Genomic DNA, 21,593 nt, shown 5'->3' with positions numbered 1-21,593 from the left:
CACTGTCCAAAGACACGCTGGTAGGTTAATTGGATTGTGAGAAAATCAGCCCTGTTGTGTTTGTTTCTGTGTGTGGCCTGCAATGGGTTGGTGTTCTATCCACAATATATCCCACCTTGCATCTGTTGCTCTCCCACAACCCTGAATTGGTTGTAACGGTTTGTAAATGGATTGATATATGATAACCATTTTAAATTCCTTGAAATTTTAAAGTATCTTTATGTAATTACTAAAAAATGGTAGCTTTACATTTCTTGAAAAACAAATGCAAAGGGAAATTAAACATGGTTGAATGATATTGAGCTGAATTTCTTTATTTTCTCATCAGTCCCCTTTGGTGTCTTAAATTTTGTTTTGGATTTCTGCTTTCCTTTACTTTACACAGTAAAGGTCACATCGCCATTGAAGGTTTAATATAAAATCATTTCCACAACATTTATTGTGTGGAGCAATTTGCACTCCCTTTTCACAGGAAAGCATAAGGAAGATTTTATTCTTATTACAAAAAGTTTTACAATGTGACTTTGGTATCTGATCCAAGATTTTGTGATCTTGTAGATATTTTTTACAAAAACATTTAAAAGATATGTAAAACCAATATGTATTGCATATTTATTCAAACATTTTTCTGTTACAGTACACTGGCAATAAAATGTCTTAATGGCATGGCTCTGTTGACCATACTGGCTCATAATAAATAATATTAATAATAAACTGGCTTCATCACTCTGCTCTCCTCCCCACTGAGAGCTGATGTGTGGTCAGCGCACTGGCAGACTACGGCTGGCGTCACATCATCCAGGTGGATGCTGCACATTGGTGGTGGTGGAGGGGAGTCCCTATTACCTGTAAAGTGCTTTAGAGTTCACTGGCAAGGACAGATGGAAATTTAATAGGATATTTGCTAAAAACTACAACACAATGGCTTCACAAATTACCACAGAACTAAATACACTTCCATGACCCAGCCACAGCAAAAACTATATGTCTGGAGCTTCACAAAGTTGATATTTATGGTAGGGTTGCCACTTTGAAAACTGTTTACAACCAAGGCAAATGCGTAGCAATGCAAAACCTGATGTAATGAGCACAAAGCCTGGATTCTGAGCAGTGAAAAATGTAATGTGGTCTGATGAGTCATCTTTTACTCTTATCTAGATGGGTTTATGTTTGGATAAAGCCAAAGAAAGCCTTCAACCCACACTGCCTGTCCACAACTGTTAAAAATCGTAGTTGATCTGCTCTGGTATGGGCAGCCATCTCGTGAGATTGGGTCTGATTATTACTGTGTTTGGAAGAATTATGGTCAAGGAATGCAATGCCGTTTTAGGCAAGTACAGTAGGTGCATTCTGTGGTGGAAACATTGTTTTCTCAAGATGTTCCAATATTACAGGATGATAATATCCATACTGTATATACACTACTAAACAGATTCAAAAGTGGTTTCAAGAACACACAAATGAAGTCAAACACCTCCTCAATCACCATAGTGAAACATCATTGAATCATTTATAGGAAGTTTAGGAAAGTAGAATGTGGAGTAGATTTCCACCTTCTTCACCTCTCAAATATTTCTTGGTGTTTCCATTTATTTGTTCACTCCCTTATCATATTGTGAAGTATAGTAGAAAGGTATGTCAATCTGATCTCTCCTTTAAAACTGTTTATAAAGAATTTAATGTTTTATATTTTGTGATCAGTATGCATCCTTATTTCACAACAACATTACTGAAGTTCAGAACGATTGTATATAAATTAAGAAACGGGTAACAATTAGTTATTTTCATATCCTGCTCAAAAAATATGTTCAAAATGACCCCTATGTAAGTGACTAAAGAATATCCATTATGTTATGAAATTACGCTAGAATTTTAAAATGAAACCATAAAGCTGAAAGCACTGTAGTGTGAAGTAGTCAAAACTGCAATTAATCACTGAAGTGTGAAAGCAGTCAATACCTAAAGTGATCAAAAACAAGTTCAGCTTAATGCATTGTGTGTAGGAGTTACAGTTTTAATACATTGACTGAAGAGGTGCAAGTCATGACTAGGTCCATTTTTGAATGTTTTTGTTTATCTGCAATGAAGCCAACTACATAGAATTATTTCTACACAAAACCTGGAGCCTAAACACTTGATTTGACTTTCTCTAATCAAGCTTTATATAAAAGTTTATTTAATACTTTGGAACTGAATTAACAGAAAAAGTCCACCCTGTTGAGACTGTTCAATCCCTCAAGGGGATTTAAGAGCAAAATAATGCTTAAGAGAATCGCTTATGTTTTTTGCATGACAATCACTTCTGACTAACATCCTTTTTAAAGTGACTTTGGACAATTGGAGTCTTTTTGTGTTTTTAGTGTGCATTCTGGTAGCACAATAGGTTTTTTGCTAGAAGTTTGTTATTGCTATTTTTCACTAGAACCCTACATAGCACTGCTTTCCCTATTGGTATAGCACTGTTTTAGCTCAGAGTACTACGTTGGAATACAATGTACGTTCTTTACCACAAGGAAAACTTTGCATCTTTTATGTTTCAGTAAAAATATTATTGTTTATTTTTATTCCTATTATTACTATTTCTAGTGATGTAAATTACAGATCGCGTGAGATCTGTAATTTATATATAGAAGGTGTAGTTCATATTATATTCCATAACTGCAGGCCAGAGTTTTCCATCTTGATGACAGAGATTTGTATACTGAATATGGGTCCCCCACTATGGTAAATTTAAAAAACAATAAATGTGATCTAATGCCAGTTCAAGTTAACTAATCCAAATGAAAAAAACAACTCCATGGCATCAAGGCCACACACTTTCTGTGTAATACTGTACCTCATCAAAAGGTTAAAACATTCAGTTATAAAATAATCTAGAATCATGTACAATGTGCATGGTCCTTTAGAGTCGAGACACTCTATAGGGCCTATGGCTATTTACTGTGAACTACAGTGTAAGTACAGTTTTAATAGAAAAAATAATCATTTTAAAATTTTTAAATGTCAGAAATACAATTTGCTATTCCCAATGTATCATATTTCTTCTGGCTGGTGTCACCTTCTGTATTGATTTTGCATGCTCCTCCCATATTCATATTGTTTTAACAATGAAAATTTAGAATTACCTGTGTGCTTGCCTTTGTACAGTATGTTGTGTGACTGGTATCCCACTCCTGGTGTACAGTAGTACCATCCTTTTTTGATAGATTCTGGGTCTCTCTAATCCTAACTAGGAATAAGACGTTTTCAGATAAGAAAAGAATGAATTATTTTTATTTTGCATTATAAATGTGATCCCTAGTACTACTGCTTTATTGCGATAAGGTTTTATAGTCATTTCTTTTTATATTGATGGAAAAATCACCAAAATGTACAAACAATGATTTGCATGACAAAAAATACATTCAAGTCATTAAGGTGTCTTAAATGCAGTTTAGTTTAGTTAATTAGGGACGTCTGTAACATATCAGGCCATTTTCACAGCATTATAGATCACAGCTTGTGGCGTGTTGAAGGGGTAAATCCAAGTCAAGAGCTATGGCATTGGCATTTTTGCCACTTAATGCATGTGTTGTGGAATTCCTTACATAGATTGTAATGGAAAATGGGTTTAATTAATGTCAGAAGAATAAATTAGTGCATTTTTATCACATCAACTTCGTTTTATAGATTAAGATGTAGAAATGTTTCTGTGCATATAATAAATTAGACCAAAACATTACGCATGCTTATAAAACCCTACATAAGTAACTGGGACCAAGTTATTTATTACTATTACTGTAGGTCTTTTAAAGGTTTGGACAGGAACAGGCTGACTTGACTCCATTTGATGCAAAGTCATTGTTGGTGACTGGCCAGGTTTTCTCTGCACAATCTGATGTATCCATCAAGTGCTTCCATTTTATTGCCTTTTCAACAAACAGAAGAAAAACATTTTCTGTTTATTTCTGCTGATGCAAAATATATTAAGATGCTCTTTTATATGGAATGCTAGACAGCTTTGACAATAAGAGGCAATACCCTGTGCTTGGTCAAAAGTTCAATCCGTTATATTGAGCTACTGCAGTTTTAATCTAACCTTTATTTTTACCTCAGATGGAGTCACTGCTACGCCTCTGTTTGAGAGATTCATAGTTTCTCTGCCTATACACTGTATGATCTGTGCATTTTCAGGAAATAGATTAAAAATGTTCAATTTCTGTTACAAAGGGCACATTGCCATATGCCTGACAAAGTCGTGTTCTCTTATATTCCTCATTTTCACTACACAATGCCAGTATGCCCCCTTAACTTTTGGCATTTTAAATGTCTTGGCCTTGCTTTACTACTTTGTTTGGACACTCAACCCCACCCCCAGGGTCCTTGGACCCCCAAGCTCACCCCCAGGCTCCTTGGTCTTGTAGTTACCTGGTTGGGAAGTCTTTGTGGAACCCTTCCACTCTCAGATCTCTTTTCTTATGCAGATACCTTCTAACCCATCACATCCTCTTGAGCCTTGTTCTTCTCACAAACTCTCTGTACGCTGGAGACCACACATGCCCAGACAGCCTAGTGGTCAAAGGTACTGCCTGCAGGATAGGTTTGCCCTGGAGGTGAAGAATTAAATCTCATCTGGCTGATGTACTAAATAAATATTTCACTCAAGTGCTCACTAAGAAAGATGTCAACAACATACTGTACTTCAGGAGGTAGAATGACAATGTTCTGCATTAAATAGTAAAGAATGTGAAGCACTCAAGATTAATTTATCCCCAGAGCCCTATGACTTTTTATAACGTTCATTATACATAAAAAAATAATTACAGGAAAGAAGCATTCAGGAAAACTTGTATGAACTGAGAATTGGTTAATAAATAGAAAGCAAAGAGTAATGAAAAAGAGTGAATACTCAAATTGGGGTGATATAATAACAGAGATCTGCACTAGGACCTCTGCTATTCTTAATTTATATCCATTCTAATTTATACCAATTATCTGGGTTGGTATAGTTAGTAAGTGTGTCAGGTTTGAAGATGATACCAAATTACTAGGATTGACCAACACTGTAGCTCAGCAAATCAAACTGAAAAAAAAAAACAAATCAGACAAAATTCAAGACTGGGCAAACATGTGGTAGGTATTTGTAAACAAGTACAGGGTTTTGTATGCAGGTAGCAAAAACAAACAACAAATTCAAACAGGGAAACACTGAGAATATATTTTACATATTAAAAATACTTAAATTTTTTAGACATTTTACACAGTATATGCTATGTTGAGAAGCAATTCAAATATCAGGATAAATAATCCTACTGTAGATTTTAAATTAAGGCATGTTATGATAAAATTGTAAAATGTACTAGCAAGGCTTCATTGGGAATAGTGTACAATAATGGTCACCACATTATTGAAAATATATTGCTGCTCAGGAATCAGTCAGAAGATCAACCAGATTCATGTGCTTAAGACTGATAGGCTGAAGGAACTGAAACATTTTAGTCTTGAACAGAGAAGTTTGTGAGGGGACCTTATACAAGTATTCCAAATCTTAAAAGGCAATAACAGAATCAACCTTGTGTTTTTTTTCCAAAATGAGCAGTGAAAAGTGAATCAGAGGATACAACTGGGAGTGCATCTAAATGCACTTATTTACCCAAAGAGTTGTGGGAATGTGGAACAAGTACCCAACCATCTTGTTGAAGGCGATACCTTGGTTTCTTGAAACAACAGGAGGTGATGCTTGGATCAATTAACTACTAACTACCAAAAGGTTAGATGGGCTAAATGGCCCCCTATTTGTAACTGTTCAATGTCTCATTCATGCATACTAACTCCAAAACACCAAATTCTCTCTCTTTACAAAGTATCAGAAACTTTGATACTAATTATTCTTTAAAAATCAACCCTCTACCTTATTACTACTGTAGGTACTGTATACAGTAGACTTAATCTGTAAAGTCCTTCTCTATTTATCACTACTGTCTCCTCTTTACCGTTTTACTCCTTAATCCTTCCCCATTCTCTCTACCACCCATGCTCCTCCAGTTTTCTACCAGCTTTTTCTGTTTGACCTGGGTGGCTTCCCTATACCAAACCCTAGCATCCCTGCAAACTGCATCACCCAATTTGCAGTTCTCTTTCTCTCTCCCTGAGACCACCTGTCTGTCTGTTTCTCTTAAGAAGGTGGTGAATGCCAATGCCTGAGCCATGAAACGCAGCTCATGGTCGGTGTGACACCTTAACACCTACATGTTTGGGTTATGATGGCATTCCTTCAGCTTCCCAGGTTGCCCAGGGAAACCATTATGTTCTCCTGAGAGCTCACGCTTTTCCAGATCAAAGACTAATTGCCCTTTTCCTCCTAGCTGCTGATATACACCAGATTATTCATCCAGGGGAGTGGCCAATCACCCAAAGAGCCAATCATTTTTGCTGTTTTCCACATGTGGAATCTCCACCAAACCAACCTTGTTCCACAACAATGTATGTCCAATTGGGCCAGAAAAATTGGTTACCTATGCATCCTCATTATAGAGTAGAGCGTAGAGGAGTTTATTGCCTTATGTATGTGTACATTGAAATTCTTATTCATGCAGATCTCGTGGGACATACACAGTACAGCAGACAGCACAGTACAACAGGCAACACCACACAATGTAGACGGTACATTTACAAACAAAGAATACAACCAGAACAATAAATGTGTTGTGGAAAGTGTACACAGGTCCACTTTGTAGGGCCTGCTATGCACCTCAGTCTAGCATTAGCATTCTCTTTGACTTTGTCAACCATACCAGCTCGCAGAGTCCCATAGACTTTTTAACCAGCCGAATTTGTTTAGAGTAAAAACTCCTGACTATAGATTTCTCATTTCCTCTCTCTCTCTGTTGGAGCCCAAACACAGATTAAATCCCTTTCTTTCCAACTGTTTTTTTAAGCCTCCTGATTACTATAAGGCAGTGGAGCCAAAGCCTATCCCAGCAAACAACAGGCATATGGCAAGATACAGCCTAGATGGGAGTCCAGTCCATCACGGGGCAGCCAGGCACAAACAGACACACGTACACTCACACCAGGGCCGATTTTACAGAAACCAATTAACCTACCAGCAAGTCTTTGGACTGTGGGAAGAAACTGGAGCAATGGAGGAAACCCACATGAGCAGCAGGGAACAGGGAGAACATTAAAAACTCCATGCAGATAGCACCAAAGGAACTGAACCCCGGGCCCCAGCCCTGCAAAGCATTCCATCATACAGTATACAGTATTTTACTATTATTGTACTATTAACACTTGAATCATGTCCCCTTGTAGTGCGTCTGTTTAACTTCTCTTTGAAGGACATTCTTTTAATCCTGTTAAAATGTCTTAGTTACACATAGTGATCTGCACACAAACAAGATGTATAAATAAACATTTATGCAGAGGCAGCAAGCACAATTTAATGTTGTGTTTTCAGATTTTCGTATAAGAAGATTACTATATGTTACTACAAAAAGCTCTTTTCTCCAGATTTTGACAGGTTGGGTTTTATCTTGTACAAATTAATTACTTGTTCAGATGTGTGCACCACAATTTCTGCATTAAAAATAGTGTCTTAAAAATATACAGAATAGTCTCATTAGTCAAATAATCCATCTTATTTAATCATGTCTTAAGGAGCCAGTTGTGTTACGTTCAATACTATTGTGCTACTCAACTTTCCGGACAATTAAACATGTTATTAAAAATGATTTTAAAAAGTCCAACTTTGCCTTATTATTACAAGTATTATTTTTTATTGGATATTTGTAATGATTCTAAGGAGAAAGATTCATGCTGCATATGCAAATGTTATTTTCTTAGTCGACCATTTTAATGTTGTGACACATTATAACAAAGACACTGTGGAGATACTACATGCTACAGAATCTGCTTTTATAGTTCTCATAAAATAAAATTTACTCTTTAATAAAGCTGTTTTAATATGCACTAAATTCATTAACAAATAAATGTAAAAGAGCTAGTAATTATACCTGTTACTGAATGTTCCCTAGCTTTCACAATTAAGTACTTGCCATGAATAGCGTTACAAGCCATAAAACACATTTTCATGGCTAGTGGTCTCTGTTTGGTCAAACAATATGGTTTTTGCAATTAGCTATCTGATAGTTGCAGCCTGTAAGCACTGATTCTAAAGGTGTTTATATGTAGCAGTTTAAAAAAAAATATTCATGCATGCAATATAAATATATTTATGTGAATGCCTTACTAATCACATTTTGTTATCCAAGGTCTGTGATAATGCAGTACTACTAAAATGCAGATTAGAATTCTCCATTATCATTATCAAGTAATTCAAAAATAAATATTTTGCCATATGATTGTAAATGGATTTTCCCAAACTAGGCACCTACTTTACACCTGAATGGAAGGCTAGCTAGTTAGTTATAGTTAAGAACATTCAGGGTTGCAAGTCTTAATGTACATTGGCCAACAGGAATTTCATCACTTCTTAACATGAAATAGCACAAAATAAATGAAAAATGAATGGATAGTTCTCTTTTAACCAAGTTATTCAGCCATTAAAAATTAATGCAAAAACTGGAGTATTTGAATGCGATACGTGTGCCCTTAATATACAAATTTGTTAAGACTTCTTTGCAAAAAGACCTTTAAGGTTTTTTTAATAACACTTACAAAACATTAATTGTGGAATTATGAGACATGATTTCAATTTCAAGGTCTGTTTATTGTAAAAAAAACATTACAGAAACTGCTTTGCAAGCAGCGAGGCACAATTATAAGTGAACACAATCAAATTTACCCCATTTGTTTCTTGTAACTGGCATCGATCCTGATATGACCAACGTAAACGACTAATTGGCTGTTTTGCAATTTGGCAATTGCTTTCATATTCACCATGTTTTTTGTTATCAATACCACTATGTTAATTGATTATATTTGGATTAAATTAATAAAAACATGTACAGTATACTTTATTTTATATATCCTACATACAGTACAAAGTCAACATTTTGCACATCAGAGCAAATAAATTACATATATTAAGAAGACAAGCTTTTGAGAAAAGGTTCAGTATAAGCATATTTTACATGAAGTCTTCCATCCAGTACTGACTTGAACCAGCCTTCATCGGTTTCTGAAATTTATCAAGTACAAATACTAATGCTGCAAGAATGGATCTAAAAACACAGCATGAAATAAAGTTCTAATTTAATAAGTCTTCTACAAATAGTTATGATAGTAACACGCATATATATTTTTTTTCTCAACCTAGAAGGGGTGGCTTTTAAATAGTGTTTCATGAATGTCTTACATCTGCAAAGCCGGTTAACAACATTCTGAGTCAACAGATATATTTAAATAATAAATATATATTGTTATGGCTAGATTGAAATAAATAGAAATTAAAAGCTTTTATTTCCATTTTAAATTTGCCAAAAGAAGAGTCTCATCACATGTTCTATTTTCCATTGTTCTGTACAGTGTATTTACTTCCATCCCTCTGATGACAATGCTCATTGCAGTGTAGTTATTGTAGGTCATTTGTATTGCATACTTGAATAAAGACACCTCAGCCATGTTTTTGTAAAATATTGTTCTGCATTTTTTACTGCCATCCCCCTGATGATAATGTTCATAGCAGTGTAGGTGGTAATAGGTCATTCATATTGCACACTTGAATAAAGACATTTCGGTCATTTTCCTGCAAAATATATGTGTACACTTTATTCTGCTAAATTATAAAAATGACATTCAAAACAGTTTTCTTTGAAATGGCATTTGTGCTACACTGATAGTTTTCAATTCAGCTTCTTAAGCAATAAGCTTTAATAGTTTCTCAAGATATTTTTTATTTAGTCAAATGTTCATGTGTACAAATATAATAAATACAATAAATCTTGGAATAGGACAAGAAGGTTTGGAGCTACATATTTGAGGTGTAAAGGTAATATATGGTGATTCAACTTGGCCAAGGTGATACCTTTACATGTGAAAACCTTTCTCTTGTACAGTATATTGATAAGAACTGCACTTTTTTGGTCTAATTTTAATTATCGATTGTTTATCAATGATTTGCATTTCTAGGTTTTGGTGTTTTTCTAAGAATTTCTAGCTAATCTATATATTTTTTTTAAATGTAGACTTCTTTAAATTAATGGTGAACATCTGCAGCTCAGCTGAAACAAAGCACTGAGGAATGTGTCACATTCCCAAATGCCTACTTGCTTTATATAACCAAATATAATAAATCATCCAAAATCATTATTTTGAGTAAACTATACAGAGGAATGAAAACAGAATAGATTTTCAACAGATCCTGTATGTTTAAAATATGCTTTTGAAAAGTTAAACACAAAAGATAAAGGAAACAGATACATAAAATGTGAGGCTCATAAAATACATTTACTGATGGCTTGGTCAGGTAGAACAGAATCAGTTAATTATTAAAAGAAAATCCAATAATATTCACAAAATATGAAGCTTTCTTTTAGTGGCTTTTATATTCTAGGAGATGTCTACTATAGCTCATGGGATAATACTGTTTGGATATAATAATAAATAATCAAACAACTGTTGTATCCTTTCTTCTAAGATTATCATTGTAATCAGATGTATGCATTATTTATGGAAAAGATATTCAGAAGATAATCAGCAGTATTCATCATTCTCTGCCGGTCTTCATAATCGGCCCACATCAAATTTTATTGAGAGGATTGAGCATATTGGTAATCAAGGAGTCCAGTGTATTGAAATAACATTTTCTCCAGTAGGATTTAAGAGAAACATAAGGTTGTTCTCCTAAGGTACTGCACTAACAGATATATCTACGGTAAAGATAATGCTTTCATCTGTGGAGTCTGATAATCCTCTCTGATTCTGCTCCTGCAGTGCCACTTACAAAGCAGTTTAAGAAATGGTAGAAAAATGTAATACATTTTTTGCAAATATAAAGTTCAATGGTCCTGCTGTCCAGATGTAAATTTAAGTTATATACTAAAGTATTCAATTTTTTTCAATGAAAAAGCAACTTCATTAATTTGCAGTTTATAGAAAGTGTTTTATTTTTATGTACTTGTACAGCATATTGTACTGTATAATTTCTGATTGATCAGTCATAAGGACTGCAGCAATATTACCCCCTCAGGCACTTAGCCTGCCTAGGCCTTCTGCTACACAGTGCAGTAGTGAAGGAGAAGACAAATAATTATCCCACTTCTTACTGTTGGTACAAAACAGCATAGTAAATGGGGAGAACAGTTGTAAGATGGATCACATTGTCTCTCTAATCAAGACAATACTGGTGTTATCACAAAGCTGTTGGGGAAGTCAACTGTTGCATATGGTAATGCCAGTATTGAGTCCAGGTATCCAGAGGTAGTATAAAAAGTTAGAAAGAAGCTTTGGAGGTAGTAGACCCAGACGATCACAGACTGATGCAAGTATCAGTAAGAGGGTACAGCCAGCACTCACACAAGTAAAATTGAAACCTAAAGTGTTTATTTAAGCAGTGAGGAAGACAAACTAAATCAGAGTAAGCAAAGATAACACATACTTTCTGGAGACAAATTACCAAATTGTCAGTGCATCACAGATTAGCTCAGGATACAGATTTAGGCACAGAGAAAAATACAAGTTACCCCTCCACCCCACCTGAAGAAACATCTAGGGTATCATACCATTAATGCCAACAGAAGAGATCTCTGAATGTCCACAAAAGGTGGAACATTAGAATCTGAGCAGCATATTGTAAGATTTCATAGCGGACACCTTGACAAACCAAGTTCAATCTATTTTTTCCAATTAAGACCTATTTGCTTCTGAATACTGCATTTTCCTTTATATTGTGGCCTAGAGGACAGGAAGTTTTTGATATTTTAAAATCATAAAGGCATAGACAGTTTTATCTGTAAGGAAGCTTGTTGTAGAGTAGGTGGCACGGTGGCATTGCTGTTTTGCATTACTGGGCCCTGGGTTCAATTCTGAACTTGGGGTGGTATCCGGTTGGAGATTGTACTCTTTACAATCCTCCTCCAGGTCCTCTGATTTCCTTCCACATACCAAAAACATACTGGTAAGATGATGCTGATGATCATAATAATAATAATAATAATAATAATAATAATAATAAGAAGAAGAAGAAGAAGAAGAAGAAGAATAACAACAACAACAATAATAATAATAATAATAATAATTATTATTATTATTATTATTATTATTATTATTATTATTATTATTTTAAAATAGCATATCAAAACATCTTTACGGTAGGTGTAAACATTTATGAGAATAGAAAATTACAAAATAAGCATATAAGAAAGAGAAAAGCAGAAAGAGGTGCAGCAGAAAATACATGGTCATTAGAAAATGGAGTAGATGCTCACACTAATTAAATAGCCTTTCTGAAAAGAAATTTAAGTAGTAGCAAGTAGCAAGAGAAGGCCTTGTCACCAGTGGAAAGTAAACGATCTTGGGGGACCTACTGTATAGAAGACCAAGATCATACACGTGGGGTGTAGACAGATAAGTCAGATAGGTACTGTTGTTGCAAGCCATGTAAATCCTCCATTTAGGCGAAATACATTTTGAGTCATCAAGGTTTTTATATCAGAAACCCAAATAGTGAGGAGACAGCTACTTCAGTGTCAGGTTTAGCAGTCAGTCAGAGATTTGAGTATCATCAACAAAGATAATTCAGAGCATGTAATCTCAATATCCGACCAAGTGGGAACATGTAAATGCTGAATAGCAAGGGGGCCCAATATCGAGCCTTGGTGAACACCAGACTTAAACTCAACTTCAGAACTAGAAAACCCCAAAGAAACAAAGTGTCAGTTATCAGTAACATTTTTAAGAGTTCCAAACACAGTCTCATAACAATCTCATGATTAACAGTGTCAAAAATAGCACTTAGGTCAAGGAGAATTAGGATAGATTGAGAACTAGAATCGCTGGCTCTAACAATGTAAGAAGATTGTTAGTGTTTTTAACAAGGGCAGTTTCTGTGTTGTGTAATTGTATGAAACAAGATTAGATGGGTTTGAAGAGGTTATTTGCAATGAACTGATTGTTAAATTGTACTGTAGCAGCACAAGTTTGATATAAGACAAAAACTATTAAGGTAGTCCAGAGGTATGTTTTAGGCACAAGCATTACTGAAGCTGTTTTAAAGGCCATTGGTACCACTTCAGTGCTCTATTTATTATGTAGAAGCCAACAGGGCAGAGGACTGGCAAACAGGATTGAAATAAAACAGAAGGAATGGGATCTAGTAGAGAGGGTTTTATATGCAATTCCAATTTACTAAGGCATGCAGTGTCAAATTGAGAGAAATTGGCTTCTGGGAAAATTGACCCTAGGTGTAAGTACTGTTGTGTGTGTCTGTGTTTGTGCCTACAGTAAATGTCTCCACTGCAGTGGACTGGAGTCCCATCCAGGGTGCACCCTGCCTTGTGCCCATTGCTTGCCAGGATAGGCTCCACTTCTAACCACTAAGAAGTGGTTAGAAAATGGATGGATGTTGTAGCATGACACTTTTACAGACGTGTTTCGTTCTAATTGTGAATTTTAGTTGTTAAACAGTTGTAAGTAACAGAATTCCCAAAAAAAGTTTTATTTTCTAAAAATAGAAATTTGTGTGTGGAATAAAGAAGTTGAGTAACATTAAATCCAAATTGTTACAAATCTTTGATTTGATCATCCTGGTGCATCTGAACAAATGCAACTAAATGGTATTGTACAGGTTGTAAAATGGCACAGTTGCAGCTTCAAGCAACAACCTTCAGGTGTCCTGAAGTGACAAAAAACATTCTGCCTCTACCCTGGCTGCTGCAGAGCCACAGTACAAATTGTATTAAGCACAATAAGTAAGAATATATAAGATCACCTTGATTGGCATTTGTGATTATGGTAGTGGCATTCTGTTTACAATGCCTCCTTAAATAAAAAATAGTTAATTAGACTATTGTTCATTTCATGTCAGATTGTATTCAATGTGGCTTGCAGCTCATATAGGTAATTAGTGTGATACATCTAGAACGTTATTAAGATACTATATATTTATCTTTTTATAACAATTTTTGTCATAGTATGTAAAGTATTGCTAATAAATGTTGCATATTTTTATTTTATTTTAATCCAATCTATGATGGAAATTTAAAGTGGACTTTAAAGTTTTTCTTGTTACATGTAGGGCGCTGAATGCCTTTTCTTGTGTTGTTCTTGAATTTGGCAAGACCCTACTTGGTTGTGGATACTTTTAAACACTCTTAGAAACTATTACTATAAATGTTAATGTACAATTTTGTAATTTTTTTCGCTGCTTTTTTTGCTTCTGTTAAGTGCTCTATGCTTTCACTATTGTGCAGTGGTTGTTTTCAAAATCACAAGGACTGTATTATTCATAATCTTTAGGATATTTCATTACAAAATTAGAAACGTTTAACCAAGAATATTTGAAATTTCAAGGAATTATTTTTCTCCAGCATAAAAACAAAACACCTCTCTGGAACAGTAGACAAGTTTTTTTTTTTCTCATCTGACCTTGATAAACATGTTTTATGGGGTTAACATTTTTATTATCCCGTGAAAGACTATTTTATTTGGAGGTATTATATCTTTGACAAAAGTAGGGTGTTTCTTTTAACAAAGCAATAATGAAAATCTGTAGGTGAGTTTATTTTAGGTTCCTAATATCAAATGTGAAGGCTTGTTTTCCTTCAAAGCATGAGCAAGACTTTCCAGAAAGCAGTTAAAACGTTTTCCAAATACAGACAAAGCCGGTTGATCAGATAGTACCATAACTAATGGAAAGCGTCGTTGAAGTGACAGCAAGATTAATTAAGTTCCTCCTGTTGTATTCACGTGTGGCACTGCAGAGTTCCTCTGGGTACCAGCTCAGTTAAATGGTATTCATTGTGACAAATAATGCACTTTTCCAGAACTGACACTTCTGAGTCAAGGTTAAAAAACACATGCAATGGGTTTAGTTTGTGGAACTGAGCCAAGACAAAATTGGAGATTTGCTTCTTTTAGATATGGAATAAACTTATTTACTTAATGTAGGCTCTGGGGACAGGATAGGAGGGATGGGTGAATTCAAAATGAATTGAAAACAGCTGCTGAAGGCAAAGCGTCTACCATATCAGGATAATTTTTATAGAATGATTTTCATGAGAATGATGTTGAAATTTCTAACAATTAAAATAGTTAACTTTTCATAATTTAAATACACATTGATCAATACACTTTGATTTACAAAATTCATTATTAGTAATCAATAAATATAATATTGTTTCATTGCAACCAATACAAGTTGACCTTCAAAAGCATTGGTATGTATTTACTGTATCAAACTCAACAGGACAAATTACGTATTTAGGGATTTATAAGAAGAGATTAGTTTTTCTTTGCTGTACATTATTGTTATCTAAGCATTGCTATAAGTAAATTGTTAGGACACAGATGTGCAAAGCACACTAAGCCACCCTTATCATTTAAATACGAGTGAAGCAATTCTAATGGAGGCTCAAACAGAACACTTGAGAAGCAGACTGTTAGAACAAATCTTGTTCTGGCACTACTGATGTCACAAGCACAACAAGAACATCATAAGGAGGAGTCAGATTTCAGTAAGAGCAAAAGCACAGTATGCTGCCAGTGTACATGATAATCAGGCAGAGACTGTGTTGGGGATAAGACAGCATAGAGGCAACCTGGCCGTAGAGCTGTAATGATCAAACTGAATCCTGAAGGGAACGTAAGTGAGCATGTAGAATGAAACTTCCCTATTCTACATGTCTACACATGTAGAAGCTGAAGTGGAAACTCAAAACAGTGGGATTTTTTATTTATGATTAATGAAGAACAGCATGTATTTCGGTAAGTATTACTCATCACTGATGTTATTTTGCCTGGGAGGAAGGCAGAGGAAATTTTCAGCTTTCACCTAAAGGAAAATATGATTTGAAAGATACAGTTTTAGCTTGTGATTGTACAGTGTTTAAGATTTTCTTAACATGTACAGTACAAGAACCCTTTGGAATCTTTTTATTTGTTTTAAAGTAATTGAATGAGGAATAACCATACATGTTTTACATTTATGGTGTAACTGGTGCATAAATGTTTTTTTAAAATAATGTTGCAACTAATAATGCTTTAGTAATTAAAAATCCAAAGCTTTCTGACATTTAAAAGGATGGTCATCATTGAGGTGATGAGAAATAGATTTAATAATGAAGGAAATGTTTTCTGCATAAATGATTTATCTAAGTGGGTTATGTACAGTATATATGTTGAAGGCAGAAACTTATCAGCAGAGTTTTAGGAATATTCTCTAGATCTGTGTTCATTCATGCTGATACTGTACACTGATGTGTATGGCAATATTACTCTGAAAATGAAAAAGATGAGACTAACACATATTAGTGAATGATACCATTAATAATGAGAACCTAGTTACTATATAATGAAACCTTAAAAGACCACAGCTGCTAAATATGCTTTTAACTGTATATATTTAAAATCTGAGCTTTAAATGGTACAGAGACGAAGTTGCTTTATGATGCTATTTCATCCTGGAACCCAGTTCATGATAACACTTGCTTTTCTGACTCTGAGTTTCTCGTAGGATTTTAACTCTATTAATTAATCGATTTGATTAGTTGAAGAGCAAATATATTTGAATACATTTTGGCAGGGTGTTTAATTATATTCAATGTGTTGTAGAGATGAAATAATTGTTTGCTGTTCCCTTCAAAAAATAGGATTCAGACTTATAGTTTAACCCCCTTATAAATTTCTGAATCGATGGAAGTTAATCCACTAGAAGCCACAGTTTTTAGAAATGTTATTCTTTTTCATCTTGCTCTAAAAATGTCAGCCATATTAATTTATGTTACGCTTGGTTTCTATAAATTGTGTCTATACTAGACAGAATGTTTCAGTAACATGGTGTCTGATGGTAAAACTTGCAAGTTGGAAATTTACACTTTACCAACGTATCCAGGTATTTATGTCTCATTATTTTTTAGAAACGCTGTCATTAAAGACATTAAATTGAACATTTTATTTTCCTACAGAAATAATATACTGTACTGTATATTTGCTTTAATGGCAGAATAAAATAAGGACCTGCAGAATATCTTGCCATCTCTTAAAAAAAATGTGTATGAGGTTTGGTATTAAAATTTCAGAGAACAAGTTGGACAGTTTCAGACCATGTCCTTATAAAAGAACTCTGTAGTGTCTTGTATAGTCTATAGTTTATTGGTTAACCATTATATGTTTCTAGATTATTCATCCATGTATTATCAAAAAGCTGTCTGTGATGGTGAGATTAACAACAACCTGGAGCCTCTCGGAATCACAGGGTCAAGTTGGGCTGAGAGCACATGACTGCTCTTGACCTGAATGTGATGAGATAAGTGAAGCTTTGCCTTTTTGAGATGTGTTACTTTTCAACAGAGGTGAGGAGGAAACATTAAAAAAATAATGTTGCTTCTGAAATGTGTTATCACATCAAATTGAACAAAAATTGAAGTTATGCTTTCACAGAATAAACTTTCAATGGAAGACTTAATGCATTTTAAAATAACATAGAAGATGCTACCAGTCATTAACTGCCATTGGACTATCAGTAAAAGCAAGCTGTGGAAATGTGGTAATCTACTGCAAAAACTTGAGAAATTCAGAGCAGTAGTCTTGTTTGAACTTAGAATTTAGCTAGCAGCAGTAAACCACTAACAATTATTTCAGATTTCATTCTTGTCTTTATTTAATGTAAAATGTTCAGGGATGCCTTATTGTTTATGATTGTATTTTCAATGGCTCTTATATAGTGGTGTGTGGGATTTGTCTCTTAAATGAATTTGCAGGATTTGTCACTTTTTAAATACATTCTGTACAGTTGCCTGTGAGCAGCTGTGAGAAAAGAACCGAATCTTGAGTTCCTTGTGCTGGATATATTATCTCATAATTAATAATGCAAATAAACATTTATTTTCTTTAAAGTACTGAAAATCTTATAATCTTCATTATGACATGCAAAACTGTCTGTGAAACTCTGGAGTTTTCTAATTAATATTAATGAGCAAAAAGTTGGCCAATCTGTTTATTGTGTTCATTTCATGGTGTAATAGTAATATTTCCTATAACAGGACAAATTATGACTGGATTTTGTACCAGATTTTGTATCAAATCATTTTTTATGAATTTGCACTAGATTTTTGCTATTTTCAATCTATCTAGTTGAGTTTAACCTTTTCTTCTAGTAAAGATATTTGAATTGTCTGCCGAAATGATAATATCTGAAATACTAAAAGCATACAGTGTGCTAGAGACACTTGGCCCTTGAGCATTAATATTCTACAGCTCCCATTTTTCAAAGACCTTCTTTATTGGCTGCTTCAGTAATTAACAGATGCATGTACATGCTGTTAATTTGAAAAATTGTACAAAATGAAACTGAGGGTTTGTTTGATAATGCAAAATACAATTCTCACAGAGGCACTTGAAAACCTACAATGTAAGATCTAAATACCTATTTGTTTCCCAAAAACATGTTCGTTTTTAAAACAACAATGTTCTCTCATTCATATACGTAAAATACATTTTTCATATTTTACTATATCAGTCAGAAAGAACACATGTTAAAAAGCATACATTCCTCAAATGCAGAAGTAGGCTAGATTCCTTCTTTACAGTTCTGGTTTAGACTAAAACATAGGGCTTGTCCATAAGCTATTCATTGATCTTGTAATCACATTGGAATCATGATAATTTAATATTTTTACTCACAACATTAAGCAGTTCCCCTGAGTATTTAAAATCTTGACATCTGACTCTCGCCAGAAGACACACCTTGTACTGTTTTATGCCACTATGCCCAGGAGGCTATATAAATAGAGGCCACACCTATAATTTTTATTACGGTAGAAATCCCATCACCAGGACCAGTAACACTAAACATGAATACATTAACTGAAATAATATTTCCCTGAAATAATAGTTTGCATGACAACCTACACTGTCTGTATATGCACCAGAAAAATTGGTTGAAGGCATTTGCTTTTCTAAGGACTGATAATGCCCACTTTGAAGAGCTCCTAAAATTACGTTACAAGTTACAATATGTACGGACATCGCCAGCTAGAATACCGACTAGGTCGTGCTTAAGTGATCACACTTGTTCAGCTGATACTGTTGTATTATGCCATTAATTATCCCATTATTATCTTTGCCTACACTATATGCATGCTCCAAACACCTGAAACACCATACCAAAAGAAATCCACTTTCGCCGCTTTTACATCTAGCTTGAAAAGGTTTTAGAATGGCATTTTGTGATTGTTATATCTTGTGTACTGTATATGCTTTTTATGGGTTTGTGAATTTATTTAAATCTTATAGTATTGTGAAAAGTGCTTTTGAAGATTTTTGAGGTGCTACAAGATATAAAGAAAAGTTTTAGTTGTACTGTACATCTGTTAGTACTCAGTTTTCTCTTTAACTCCACATTGAGACTCGAGCTATTGCTAACCCTTTTGTGCCTTAGACATCTTTAGAACCCACTGAAGCAAACTTTCAATAAACAGAAAGTTTTAAGAATCTTGTCCTGTTTACTTTGCACTGTAGGAACTCACTACTAGTTATTTTAACACTGTATAAATACAGCTGATGAGAAGGCAATAGATGTGGTACTTGATAATGACCTATGGCCCCAGAAGGTCAAGAGAGTTTAAAATCAGTCTCCACATTGAGGGGCTTAGCCTGTGAAGTATGGCAAAATCCCAAACCCTGATTAAAAACAGCTGGAGAGTCAATCACTCTTTTTTGAAGTACGATATGTGGTTCCCCAGCTGCACAGAGCAAATTCTCCTCCTCTACAGCTTATCATTAACCACACAGCTGATGGAACACAGAAGACTGATTATATTTATCATTTGACTGGCTTTAAAAAGGAATATAGCATCCATTGAATATATGGAGATCAGCTATTTACTCATTTCCATGTTTTTATTTGGGGGGGGGGGGTTAAGCAGAATAAAAATTGATCAATATATATACCAATTAATATCCACTTTCTTGCAAGGAGCAAATAACTTGTGATTTGCCACCAACTATAAAACACATTTTTTTTAGCAATCCTAGAACATCCTAGCCTGGGACAGTGGCTATTGTCCAATGAAAGCATGTGTACTGTTCTTTGGTTTATGTGGGCTGCGTGCGGGTCAGCTAGATCCTATACTGTAGCTACACAACACTCTGAAATGATACTGTGAGCAGTCACAATGCAGTACACTGAATGAGCTTTTATAAAATGACACAGGTTTACAGTATAAATTGAAGTAGTTTTGCTTGCTTCTCATTTATTATTTGTCAATTATTTTAAACTGCAGCCCTTATATTACACAAAGTTTATATTTCTGTAGAAATTCAGTTTCTTCGAACAAAAAACACAAACACAAATAAGAAGTAAAACATTAATACTTTTTCATAAGGTCTAAATAATTTAATGCGTAAATGGCCTAATAAACTGTTTTTTTTTAATAGTGTTCTTAACTGAAGTTCAGAAGAGATTATGACAGCCAAGTCATTCTTTGCCCATCACATACAGTAAATCATAATTAGTCCATACGTCATTTCTCAAAAGTCATACTGTATATTGGCAAAACAGTCTTCTTCCATTTCGTCTCATGTAATCCTCCTCCATCCCATCTCCATCTCTGCAGCTGTACCTTGGTTTCTTTCTTATGAGGATCTTATAATCCTTGTTTTAGGGACAGGACACTGGCCCTCAGTCAAGCAGGTTAAGCCTGCTTCACATATCGCCTACGTCAGACAGGTATTCTGGTTGAAGCACTTGTGTAGGAAGAATGAAATGTTTCATGGGAAATTGTTTTGATCTTGCCATGATGGACAGCAGAGAGATCCCTATGTAAAATCCTTAATTTTCCCCCTTTTTGAAGATTTTTACAATCATGGTATCATTGATTCTAGCTCTGTGTGGTAAGAATATGGAATTGTCATATCAGATCCTGTCCACCATGCTTAAATATTTCAGCAAGAAGTCCATCAACACCTGCTGCTTTACTGTTCTTGATTTGTATGATGGTATTCATCACCTCATTAGGAGTTGCTAGATTTCCAAGCTCCTCTCTAATTGAGTGTTGTGGGAATTGAATATATTATCATTGGTAGCAGATTCACAATTGAACCAGTAGTGAAAATGCTCCTTGCAACAGGTATTGACTGTGGCAGTGAAGAAATCGTTTGGGGTTACTGGGGATGGTGGAGTAGTGTTGAATGCTGGGAACAGTCTAAGGGTATATATTAATATCATCTGGTGATTGTAAAAAATTGGGGTTTGTCCTTCACCAAAGCCTTCTTTATGAAGAGCACTTATTACTGTATGTACTTTATTTCCAGTGGAGTGAGCTGTGTGACCCTATGCTTGTAGTAAAACACCTTAGCATGACTTTATACTGAATGTGTGTATCACATAAGATTATATATATAGTATACAGTATACGTATATTTAGAGGACTGTTGCTTTCCAGATTATTGCAAAGGAACAATTTAAAGCTTAATTCCACAATGAAACATAAAAA

The 21,593-nt window shown here is 34.6% G+C and overlaps 1 protein-coding gene across 8 annotated transcripts in view; it reads left to right on the top strand.

The window, feature by feature from the left end:
• znf385d (zinc finger protein 385D) overlaps positions 1-21,593 on the top strand; it is a 279,058-nt gene that overhangs the window by 155,051 nt on the left and 102,414 nt on the right. The window contains exon 1 of one of the 8 annotated variants that reach the window (XM_015357540.2): positions 15,656-15,864. The exons of the other annotated variants lie outside the window; for them this stretch is intronic. Coding sequence (XP_015213026.2) covers positions 15,843-15,864 — 22 coding nt within the window. The 5' untranslated portion in view covers positions 15,656-15,842. Of the gene's footprint in view, positions 1-15,655; positions 15,865-21,593 lie in introns of those variants that run through there. 8 annotated transcript variants of the gene reach the window in all.

The sequence above is a fragment of the Lepisosteus oculatus genome, chromosome 10, assembly GCF_040954835.1.
Source record: "Lepisosteus oculatus isolate fLepOcu1 chromosome 10, fLepOcu1.hap2, whole genome shotgun sequence".
NCBI lineage: Eukaryota > Metazoa > Chordata > Actinopteri > Semionotiformes > Lepisosteidae > Lepisosteus > Lepisosteus oculatus.
Note: the sequence above shows the minus strand (reverse complement) of the source record. Positions and strands in the feature narration are given on the sequence as shown.